The sequence below is a fragment of the Solanum pennellii genome, chromosome 6 (genome assembly GCF_001406875.1).
Source record: "Solanum pennellii chromosome 6, SPENNV200".
Taxonomy (NCBI): Eukaryota; Viridiplantae; Streptophyta; class Magnoliopsida; order Solanales; family Solanaceae; genus Solanum; species Solanum pennellii.
The window spans coordinates 51,392,451-51,404,681 of record NC_028642.1 but is presented as its reverse complement, the minus strand read 5'-3'; the positions used below and the strand labels follow the sequence as shown (position 1 = coordinate 51,404,681).

The 12,231-nt window shown below is 34.2% G+C and overlaps 2 protein-coding genes across 5 annotated transcripts in view; both read left to right on the top strand.

Moving 5' to 3' along the window:
- LOC107023796 (RNA-binding protein Y14A) overlaps positions 1-2,688 on the top strand; it is a 5,180-nt gene extending 2,492 nt beyond the window's left edge. The window contains exons 2-4 of the mRNA XM_015224604.2: positions 123-259; positions 640-785; positions 2,247-2,688. Coding sequence (XP_015080090.1) covers positions 123-259; positions 640-785; positions 2,247-2,292 — 329 coding nt within the window. The 3' untranslated portion in view covers positions 2,293-2,688. The remainder of the gene's footprint in view (positions 1-122; positions 260-639; positions 786-2,246) is intronic.
- A 768-nt stretch (positions 2,689-3,456) lies between these two features.
- Positions 3,457-12,231, top strand: part of LOC107023567 — an 11,812-nt gene continuing 3,037 nt past the window's right edge. Inside the window, exons 1-9 of one of the 4 annotated variants that reach the window (XM_027917793.1) lie at positions 3,457-3,802; positions 4,362-4,859; positions 7,373-7,698; positions 7,802-7,894; positions 7,991-8,081; positions 9,190-9,283; positions 10,034-10,131; positions 10,303-10,372; positions 11,000-11,094. In XM_027917793.1, coding sequence (XP_027773594.1) covers positions 4,533-4,859; positions 7,373-7,698; positions 7,802-7,894; positions 7,991-8,081; positions 9,190-9,283; positions 10,034-10,131; positions 10,303-10,372; positions 11,000-11,094 — 1,194 coding nt within the window. In that variant the 5' untranslated portion in view covers positions 3,457-3,802; positions 4,362-4,532. Of the gene's footprint in view, positions 3,803-4,002; positions 4,022-4,310; positions 4,860-7,372; positions 7,699-7,801; positions 7,895-7,990; positions 8,082-9,189; positions 9,284-10,033; positions 10,132-10,302; positions 10,373-10,999; positions 11,095-12,231 lie in introns of those variants that run through there. The other 3 variants (XM_015224291.2, XM_015224292.2, XM_027917792.1) reach the window with 3 other exon arrangements.

Here is a 12,231-nt window from a genome sequence, read left to right as displayed (position 1 = left end):
AAAGTGAATATATATATATATATATATATATATATATATATATATCTTTTGAGGTTACCGGTAAGATTAATGAAGGTTTAGTTTAATAAGTAGTAGAGAGCTAATGAGGGGAACATCTGCAGCCATTGAAGGATGGATTATTTTAGTCACTGGAGTTAATGAGGAGGCACAAGAAGATGATCTTCATAATACATTTGGTGAGTTCGGGGAGATCAAGAATTTGCATTTGAATCTGGATCGTCGTTCTGGATTTGTCAAGGTGAACTGACTCTTTCTTTCTCGGAATGTTTAGCTGCTTCTTTGGGTTTTAGGTGATGTACATATGATGCTATATGAATTGCATTCCCATTGTATGCTTTAATATAATAAACTTTCCTATCAAAAGATTTTGGATGATGACAATTCTTTTGATCAAGAATTTTTTTTTGAAGTTTATAAGTGACAGACATTCCTTGTTCCATATAACTGTGTAAGAGCATTTCCTTGAATGAATCTGTAATGGAGTAAATGGAACGAAATAGGATCAATGCTATGTTAATTATGAGGGATTCCAGATAGATACTTTTCTTTGTTTTAAGTTTCAGCGTTTGTCGTAGTTTGGAGATGGTATAGTTTTTATACAGTTTTCCATTTTGACAGGGTTATGCACTTATTGAATATGAAAACTTTGAAGAAGCAGAGAGAGCTATTAGTGAAATGGATGGGAATGAGCTGCTAACTCAGACTATACATGTTGATTGGGCATTTAGCAAAGGTCCTTTTAGAAGGAGAAATGCTAGGAGGAGGTATCTTCTTGGTTTATCCAATTAACATAATTTTGTGTAGAATAGCTGTGAAAATAATGTTGCCTGAATCAAGGAGACACTTTTTCACTTTAATAAATGTTGGCAAATGTTCCTTCAGAAGCATTCATTTACCCTCTTGAGAAAAAATCGGGGCCTCGAAATTATTTTCAGAGATTGGAATAACCACTTTTTAAACATTTGCAACTGGATAAATGTTATGACGTCTGTAATTGTTTTCTTGTGAACTGTTTCACTATAATGTATGTCGTTTAACTGTACAGCCTTCAACTCCATAGAAGTGGAATTTTCACTGGCCTCCCTCATGCTTTTATTGATAAAAGTTACCAGCCCATTTCCTGTAACCCATGATTCAACTGTCAGTTATGTGTGTGTGGAATCAATAACAACCACCTATTACTAAGACTCCCTTTTATTTAAACGGCTGGCAGCTGAATAGCCTGTGGATCAATATTGTCTTAAATTTTTGACTCATCTTTTGTTCTTTTACGTTATAGTAGTTTTTTAATTCTATCAGAGCATTTCTCCCATGGATAGGTGTCCCCAGAGCAGTTTGGGCTTTTATTTAGCTTTTGGAGAGGGGTGTAAAGGTGGTGGAATTGGTGCAAAAGACACTAGGAGTGTGTCTGTGTGGGTTATGGGTTGCCATTTATAGTCAAATATAGGATAGGCTCTTCACATTTACCATTGAAACTAACACGTGTCTTGTCGGAGATTTTCCTTTTTTGTAAAAAGGGAGTTGGATACCATATGATGAGCTCACACATAACCTATAAATCGGACTCCATTAGAGCAATGATGTAAGTCTGCGCATCTGTTTCCTGGAAGTTTGTTAACCCTTGTTTAGTTATTGCAAATTAGCAGTGTCTCTGTGGTGCCATGAGTTGTGAAGGTGTTTCTAGTGTATCCATTAAAAAAAGAACAGAGGATGCTTATTATGCGCACAATGTCATGACTCTGCTAGTAATTGTTGAAGCTACAGACTAATAACTGGGTTGCTCAGACATATCAGTTTGAAAATACCAACTTTAGTTGTTGGTGCCCCATTCATAATGTTAGAAAAATAGGAAGAGTTAGAGATAAACAATATATTAAGCGAATTTTCTAGTCTGTTAGTGCCATTTTGAGCTGGTAGGAAGACTACTAATTATTTATTTTATGTTTGAAAAATGAAAGATGAGAAAACTATGACTTATGAGAGAGTTGTTGCTCTATTGAGTCAATTTGGAGGAAAGTTTATTTTTGTCCTTTTAGATACTTCCCTTTATATGATAAATATTCATTTTGTATGATAGATCCTTATTTCTTATTCCAAAATAGAAAATGAAATTCCTATGCGACTACATTACTGCAAAATCTGTGTTTGAATGTTTGGAACATCACCTATATGATTTTTGCATTGAAGAACTATTGACTAACATGTAGCTGTCCTCGTCCTTGCAGGTCACCTCGTAGTCATCGTTCTAGAAGTCCCAGGAGGAGATTCTAGTTCTATGCACACCTATTTGCAAGGATTGTGTCACTGACTTCTAGCTATGAATTCCTGGTCTATGCTGTACGATTGTTCCTTTGGCAGTTTTTCTTTAATTTTCTGTTCCCTTAACTCTGCTCTAAGTGAATGCATCTCGAGCTTGTCTGGTGGTGTGCACTTACTTCTCTGGCCTTTGTGAAAATTTAGATTCCTTTTATGAATATTCAGAACTTTCCAGTTATCATTTGAATTGGATATGGTTAATGGTTATGTTGGAGGCGGCATTGTGAGTTGATTGTCATGTAACATTTGTGGGTAATTTGATGTGTTTCAGTAGTGTGTTGTACTAGCGAAAAGTGTCTGCAAGAGTACATTTCTTTTAAAGCATCATTTTTTTAGCAGAAAGATTGAATATGTTTTGTACTCATGAAAGTTAATGTGGAATTCATGACTTGAGAATAGCGAGTGGCACTGAAATTGTAAAAACGAACAGTGGTAATTGAGAAGTTGTGGTAAAAGGTGCTGACGATATATAATATTATAAATGATGGTAATAATGGCTTTTTTACTCTCTTTGAGGTAATTCATAATTACCTTGGGAAAAATAAATTTATATCACGTTGGGGTTTGACCATTGAAAAGACAAAAAAACCAAAGCAAGTGCACGATGACGTCTGGCATGCTAATACCGTTTGGGTTTGGTGTGGACGTGGTGGTTGAGGCGATTATTTTACTCTCTATCACTTTAACTACAGCCAAAAAATTTCCCCGTTAATCACATTTTAAAATTAAATAGTATACCTTATTTAACTAATTATATTAAAGATATTTTGAATTTGATTACTATTCATATTTTAATAATAGTATTAAATGACTATATATAATAGAATTTCCTTGATTTTTAAAATTAAAAATCTATATTTAATATAGGGGTTAAGTAATATAAACACAGGAAGGGTAAGAAAATCGCTATATGGTGTTTCTTGAATAATAGATACGGAAGTGTTCAAAGTCATATAAAGAGTTATTATTGGTAAAATAAAATTAAAATATTCACTATTTTTTCACTTTGGTATACTTGATATAAATTTATTACACCTATAATCATTTACAATAAATAAATTAATATAGAAACCATTAAAAGTAAAACTCAATTCAATTGTTGTTAAATATGATCAAAAACATTTGAACGCCGAGAGCGAAGTTTTGTTTTTCAAGAACATAGATAACTCAACTCTGTGTGTGTGAGAGAGAGTTTTCCTACTCTATCGTGTCTGACTTGGGGGGTCTCTTTGCTTACTTCTTTGCCATTATTCTTGACCCAGCTTCCCCTTCCCCACTTTCTTACTCTCAAAAAATCCAACATCCATTAAGCAAAAAAAGCTACTAATCGCTTGTATTACCCTTTTTTTCTCCCTTAATCAAGTGTATTTTGTTCTTCTTGAAAAAGGGGTTATTAGAATCTGTTGTGTCTTTGTTCAGATCCAAGTTATCATCTTTTTTGTTACCACTCTTTTTATCTTACTTGGTAAGCTTGCTTTGCCTCTTCATTTTACAGCTGTTTTATGTGTTTTTATTCAGTATGTGACTGTGTCGGTCTCTTTTTCTTGTTTTCTTGCTGACTGATGAGGTAAAGTTGTGATCTTTTAGACCCTTCTAGCGTGTTTTGACTTACTTCTTTATAGTTCATGTTATAGAGGTGGATCTTGGATTTTTGTAGTAGTAGCTCTCCTGCTTATATGTGGAAGTGAGTGCAAACTTAGTATAGATTCTTGAAATTATTTTACATTATATGTAGTTCAAGTTGAGAACAGTGGATTCCCTGTAGTGTTCTATGAGCTTTGGTGTTTCTTGTGGAAACATGCTGGTGGTATTTGATATCTTTTGCTAATAATATTGTACATTCTCTCATCTGGATGCCATTAAGTATTATGTATATCCTGCAAATTGGGTTTTTGCATTGCTTGTTTATTGTTAATTTAATTGACATATAGAGGCACGCTTTTTTGATATTCTGTTCTTTGTGTTTGTGTCAGTTGAATTAGATCGTACTTATGCTCAGGTTGATTGTTAATTTAATCATGCAGCTGAGCTCGAGGATCTGCTTGGTTTATCTTAGACACAGTTAAGCGGAGATTGTCAATCGGCTTTGTTGATATCGGTCCTCTGCTGCAGAAGTTTCTCAAGGCATTTATAGACTTTTGACTCAAATGTTGATGGAAGTTCGAGATTGAAGTAGGTTGAAGCATTATACGATAATGGGTGGTCTTTGCTCTAGAAGAGCCACCAGTGAGAATACAACAGGTCGTTCCATACCACATGTTAATGGTCACTTCAACTATGGTGCTGGAACAGTTTATCAGTCGCATAGATTGCCCCCACAGGCAAATAATGATTCTATGCAATCTCCACTGGGGGAAAGCACGGAGAATCAACCAAGTGAACCAGTGTTCTCTTTTCCAGAGTTGAATGCAGCTTCCCATGGGGTTGAAATGGATGCTATCAATGATGGAATTCCTCGATTGTCTAGGGCTTTATCAAATAAAACCAGACCAACAAGGTCAAAGCAAGTTGCCATGGCAAAGGTGAATAGTCTCCTATTCATTGTTCTTTCCTTTGTCCTATGGCTGATGCTTCTGTCTTTTTCCTATTGCATTTGTGATTATGTAAAGTATTTCCATTTCACTGTCTTGACAATGGCCTAATGTAAGATAGGTTGTAAAAAACGAAGATACATCGACGAGTGAATAATTTATAAAAAAAAATAAAATCAGATGAATAATTAAAAGGCAAACAAAGAGAAAAATAAACAAGTGAGAATAATAGAGATGATACTATAACTGTCTGGGAAATCCAATGAAATGTTAAAGGAGCACATGATGTTCTATAACTGTGAAGTTTGTGGTGCGCCCTATGTGAGTATAATATAGAGGGTAGACTTCAATAGTGTTACTTTCTCTCTCTCAGACAAATACTCTCTTCCCTCCACCACCCTCCTCTAGAATTTCTTCATTGTAGGTTGTCACAAATCTTTATTTTTGAATTTTCTCTTCTAAGGAACTCAAAGAAGCAAAGACGATATTGGCAATTTAGTCACTTTTTGTAAGTTTCACTTACAAGTCCATGCCAAGCTGTGGATGTCTTGTAACTTATCCAATAGCACTAACTCTGACTTGTGTATACTGATACAAAGTCATGATATAGGTTCAGACTATATTAAGGTTTATCTAAGTATTGTCTGGTCTATGTCGAAGCCCACAAAAGATTAATATATCAGTGATGAACAATAAATGAGATATGTCCTTCCTTCCTCCGCTTCCATTACTACCTAGAGTCTCTTTATGAATCCAACGTACCACCATACGCTCCATGAGTCTATTGAGAGAGAACAAAAAGAAGCAGAGGTAATGGCCCCCCTTGCCTATTCCCTCTTAAGCTCCCCAAGAATCCAGTGTGTACCACTTGGAAGAATGAAAAGAAATACAGTGTCTTATCATGATGAAACTCTCTCTTGAATCTATCGTTTATTTTCTTTATCAGTTCCTGTAAAGTTTTATCACATATTTGACCACTTACTATTCCCCTCAACTAAAGTCCCTTTGGCTGTCGTTATACTTTTTCACCAAAGATGCTGCAATGCTGCGTTGTTCTTAATTCATTTTTGAGCCTGTAGATTCCCAACGTTGAATTTAAAAGTCAGGATGAAATGTTCAGTTGAATGATTGAATCTATGGTTTACTGTCTCTCTCTCTCTCTATCAGTTTCATTCATGTTCTACCATATATTTGACTATTTCTATCCCCTTTAAATACAATCCTACTGGTCATCTTTCCCTATAGTTGTTAACAAAAGATGCTGCAATGCTGCTTTAATCTTTACTTGGTGTTGATGTTGCACGTAGAGAGAAGATTATCTTGAAGATCTTTTGGCAATAATTCTTGTTGTATAAGGTATTAACTACTATAAGTACCCATGCTCGCACGAGCAATATTGAAGAGATTAGGCACAGAAAATATTATGTGCTGAAACAAGTAAAGACAAAAGTGACTCCTCTTTCAATTAAGTTTTCTTACACATCATGAAGCTTTTTCTTCTTCGTTGAATCGAAATTTTTGCCAACTCTCAGTCATAAGTTTTCAGTTCAACAAAATATCTAACATAAACTTCTGATATAGTGTAAAGCTTTTTCTGTGAAGATATAATCTTCATATGGAAAAATACAGAGATTTATCAAATTAATTTTTTTTTGAAAACTGATTTATCAAACCAATTTATTCCAACATTGATCGATCATGTGAACAAAACACAAGATTTGGTTGAATTACTCTCTAATGTGATAGCATAGTAGTTCTAAGGTCATTCTTTGGGCAGCTTTCCTAGCAATAAGTCCCTCTTAGGCTTTGGTCTTGGTGTGTTGACTCCAATGTTCGGACTTCAGAAGTTTCATCATTTATACACGCTCATGTATCATGAAAATCATAACTAAATGACTATCTGATGGCAAAGGAAAAAGACTAACGTAATTGCAAACTGATGTAAAAGGGGAAAAATGATCCAGTAGTAATGAGGCCAACAAAGAAGAAAATTGGACAATGAATTCAATTTAATGTGTTGATAAATACAATATTTCCGGATGGGTGCAGAATATTGGAAGGCTACATACAAACTGTGATTCAACCAACTGAACAAAAGATTAACGATTAACTCACGGATAGTGTAATATCAGACTATTTAAAGTAATTGTATTCAGTATTAATTAATTTCCTTAAGATAAAGATAAATGGTTATATTTCTTAATATTACTCTCCTTACCAATTTATGTGATGGTGTTTGAGTGGGTATGGAGATTAAGAAATAATAGCGAAAGACTTTTGAAACTTGTGTTCTATAATAATCCATAGATATTTGTGTGACTAAAAATTATCTCACTAAGGGTAAAATTAGTATTTTTTACTAAAATGTAGAAAGATGTCATTCGGTATTTTGAAGTTAAATTGTTGAAGGTGTCATTCTTTCTGGAATTGACTAAAAAGGGAAGAGTGTTGCATCAATTAGGGACGGGGGGGTAAAGTTTAATAATTTAATATTTGCTTGACAGGTTTCAGAAGTGAGTTCACTTTTGGGCAGAGCTGGTACAGCGGGGCTTGGCAAGGCAGTAGATGTGTTGGATACTCTCGGTAGCAGTATGACAAATTTAAACCTAAGTGGTGGCTTTGCATCCAGCATGGCAACCAAGGGAAATAAAATTTCCATTTTGTCATTTGAAGTTGCAAATACAATTGTCAAGGGTGCCAATCTTATGTATTCCCTTTCAAATGAGAACATTAAGCATTTGAAGGAAGTGGTTCTCCCTTCTGAAGGTGTGCAGCTGTTGATATCAAAAGATATGGATGAGCTCTTCAGAATTGCTGCAGCAGACAAAAGGTGTCAAAGAGTCCGAAATAATTTTTGCGTCAACACTCATATATCACATGCTACTTTCATTTTCTTTTGGCGCAAGAGTGAGATAGTTGTTGTAATTTGACAGGGATGAACTGAAAATATTCTCTTGTGAAGTGGTTCGCTTTGGAAATAGTTGCAAAGATCCTCAATGGCACAACTTAGACCGTTACTTTGAGAAGTATTTAAAACTAACTTTAGTCCAGTTTTCTGCTTTGTTGTTACCACTTCAAAAATGAATATTCACATTATCTGTAGTTCATTCCATTACGTTTAGGTTGGAATCAGAATTGACACCTCATAAACAACTAAAAGAAGAAGCTGAGACTGTGATGCTGCACTTAATGACCTTGGTACAGTATACAGCAGTAAGTTCCATCTCAGCATCTACACTTCTTGACCTATTCTTTCCCTATTTATTTCATTTTTTCGGTTAAGTAATGCTCCCTCCATCCCAATTTATCTGAAATGTTTGACTGAGCTCGTAGTTTAGAAGGAAAAGGAATACATTTGAAACTTGTATTCTAGAATAAGTCATGAAATATTTTTTATGGCTATGAATCATGTCATTAAGGGTCAAATGGAAAGATTGAAGTTAAATTGTTACTAAATATGGAAATAAGTCATTCTTTTTTGGATTGACTAAAAATGAAAGAGTGTCACATATTTGGGATGGAGGGAGTAATTTCTTTCGATAATGAAGTATTCTGTTATGCAATATATATATATATATATACATAAGTAGAGTATTTCACAAAAAAACATAGTTCTTTATGAAGAGCAATAATTCATTATTTCATAGGGTGTTCCAATTTTTTCTTAAAAAAAATCCTCGACTTGTACAAGGAGTATTTCAACTCTTCAAATGCTATTTGGTTTGTTCTTTCCATATGGTCCATATAATCGTTCGAGGATCCCTCCTGAAATTCCACCCGAGCATGTTTATATAACCCTATCCGGCATCATTCATTTATTCCCTTCATGTTACAAATTCTACCACTTGAAAGTTTAGTATGGATGCATCAGTTCCTGCTTAGGCATAATGCTCACCCATGTTATGATACTTGGATTAGCTTAAAGATTTGTGGATATTTCTCTGCAATTCCAGTAGTTGGAGTAGATTATATGAATCATCTTTATTCATTCCTCTTTATTATGATCCAATTCATTCTAGTTAAATAATTTCTATTTTGATACATATTATGTATTTACACGGATATACACGTTTTTAACCAGAAAACAAAAATTCCTAGTAAAGGTCAGATCTAATATGCGTGTTAGAAAAGTAAGCTTAGTCCCAACTTGTTGTTTTTGTCTATATGAGTATGTTGTTCAATTTGTTCTATTTTTAGCTAACACCACGTTGATTCTGAGTAGGTATTTTTCGGACAACTTCTACCTAGTGGTATCTGTGGTTCTCTTTTTGTTATTGTCAAATTATGATATTATAAGTTGTAATTATTATGCTCTTTGCAGGAACTGTACCATGAATTGCATGCATTGGACAGAATTGAACAAGATTGTCGACGTAAAGCCCAAGAAGAGGATACTTCAAATGCTACTCAGAAAGGTCATCTATCCACATATATTCATATTATCCTCTATCTTTGTTACCTAACTATTTTAAATCAGCAGATCTGCATTAGCTCTAAGTTTATATAAACTATTTCTATACGATGAACTTCCTCCAGTTTCTCATATCATTAGGAACTAAATCACCAGCATGTTAGGTATTGTGGGCCTAGATAGAACACTCCTGCTTGGGGTTTCCACAGGGTGCTACAAATAGTTTAATGAAGAAATCTTGAACGGGTAGATTCTAGCTACTACTGTTGTTTTCTAGATATGTATTCTGAACATGGTTTTAGACCTGGTTGGCTCAAGTCCACTTTTAATTCTGATGCTGCCATTGAAGTCCTCCTAGACCTTCATTTGCAAAAGAGAAGCAAGCTCTATGGATGGAAGTCATAGCTGGAGAATATTAGGAATCAATTAGATTTAGAGAACATCATATATCGAATCTGATAACTAATTCAAAAATATAGAGATATAGACATCTTACTGATTCTAAACAGCATTGAGGACATTTTTTCCTTGTGGTTACTGTTTGTTGAGACTATTTTGTACTTCTAGTTAGTGTGAAGTTTGTTTGTGTAACGTCATGTGATTCTGTGGAGGACGTGAGACTCTTCTTACTTAATCTAGTAACCTTTGCTTACTCTTGCAGCTTCTTTTTTTACTTTTGTCATTTGTATCTGTTTTCTTCCTACTGATTTCTTATATTCTTGTCTAATATTCCTCTTAACATATAAATATGCAGGAGACAGCCTTGCAATTTTGAGAGCAGAGTTGAAAAGTCAAAAGAAACATGTCAAAAGTTTGAAAAAGAAGTCTCTCTGGTCGAAGATATTGGAAGAGGTAGCAATTCAGTCCTGCTTTATCTTTTACCTTGATCTTAAATTTGATACTGGTAATGTGGTATCTAGTTTCTACATACTGCACAAGATGGGTGGTCTGTTTAAGATAAGCTGGCGAGGTTCCTTTCAAATTTGAATTGACTATCTAACATCTGCTTTGCCATAATTGAAGGTGATGGAAAAGCTTGTGGACATTGTCCACTTCCTCCATTTGGAGATCCATGCTGCATTTGGCAACTCTGGTAATGCTTTTGGAACTTCAAGTTCACTTTTATCATGATTCTAGGATCATTGTTGTCTGCCTATATCGTGATTGACATTCAGTTTTACATTTTGCTCATGTGTCAACTGCTCGTTTAGTTTTAAGTGTAAACAACAATTTGTTTCTACATTATAGACTAGAAAATTAGCACGTCTTGCTATTCACTAGGTGAGTAAAGATTGGGTACAACGGCTACCTATCAATTTTATCTGTTATGTGTACAAACAGTTACTGTTGCTGATGCACATGTGGTGATCAAGGGAAATCATAATCTAGGTTGAATTATGAGTTATCGGAGTTTATTATGTAACTAATAGAGTCAGAAGTCATTGTCATGGCAGAACAATCGTGCTTGTTTGTTATTGCCTATGCTTATATTACAGCTCATGATGCTGATTCATTTGTTCCTATAAGGAAAGGTGTATTTTGTTTTATAAGGCAGGAATAGACAAAATCAATCGAAACAGTTAAATATTTTTTTAACTCGTATTCTATAGGTGCTGAGCATTTAGAGTTAAATCATTCCTTTTATGCCTTCAATTTGTTTTTGAGTGACTGAATTGTACAATTTTTTACCTGACTGCTATAATTTTGCCAAACCTTGCAGATGGAGACCGTCCAATAAAAAACAACCATCAGAGATTAGGATCTGCTGGTCTTGCATTACATTATGCAAATATCATTACTCAGATTGATACGCTTGTAAGCATTTCATGCACATACAATTATTAGAGAATCAGCATTTTTGACGCTATCATTTAATCTTTTGATTTCATTCATATCCTTGATGGAAATGTGGAATGAAGGTGATACTTTTTTTGTTTCTCGTCATAAATATGTCAAGCATTTATCTTCCTTGTAAATCATCATCTTATCCCAATAGATATGCTTTCATCTCTTTATATGTTTCATAAAGCTGTATGCTCTAATATCTATCAGTAATCACAATAAAAAATAGAGTTCTATCAATTGGACCAAAAACAAATGCTGCAAGAACTGCCACAGTGAAAATACTCAAATTGCCATTGTCTTTGTGAATTTCATATCATAATTAGAATTTTAAATCGATAGCTAGAACTCCAAGATCAGGTGTGAATTGTTCATGTGAAGATAGCAGTACTTTAAGGTTGTGATTTATTATAGCAGGCATTTGAAATCGTACTCTAAGTGCTTTCATGGTTTTCATCATCTCACTTACTGTTTAATATTGTATTTTTTTGAAGAACTCGAATCATAAGTAGGTGGGTTTATTATATTAACTTAGGCGTTTTTTTCTTTTTGACTTGAATTTGATGTTTGACTTCGTTTTTTTTTTTTTTTTGGAAAAAAAAACATGTAATATGTTACCCAAACTTAATGGTCCTTGTGTATAGCTTGTAATCTTTTCTTTGTTACCCAAACTTTATGGTCCTCATGTATAGCTGGCTTATATGCCTCATGTTTGGGTCTTGGGGACCTGTAAATATTTGGAAGTCTATTGTTACTAACTTAGCTGGAATGTAGATTAGTTCAAATGAAATTTTTGGGTAACCCAGCCATAGTTGTGGTGCCAGAGCAATTTTTTTGATTAGTTATATTTCTTCTAATAAATATTCTCGCTAGACAAGCTAGATACATTGTATGAGAATTTTTATGAGAAATGCCTACTCTCTATGTTAGGCGGACTCTTCAAAATCCCTGCCACACCCGTGCTGAGACAACATGGGTGTGGGATCCATAACTGATTTGGTCAGCTTATCTTGGGTACTTTGACCATCTAGACCAAGAAGTAAATATTGATTGGGTATTTAGTTTGATTTTTGGTTTTATGTCATATAAATAAATATATATATATATATA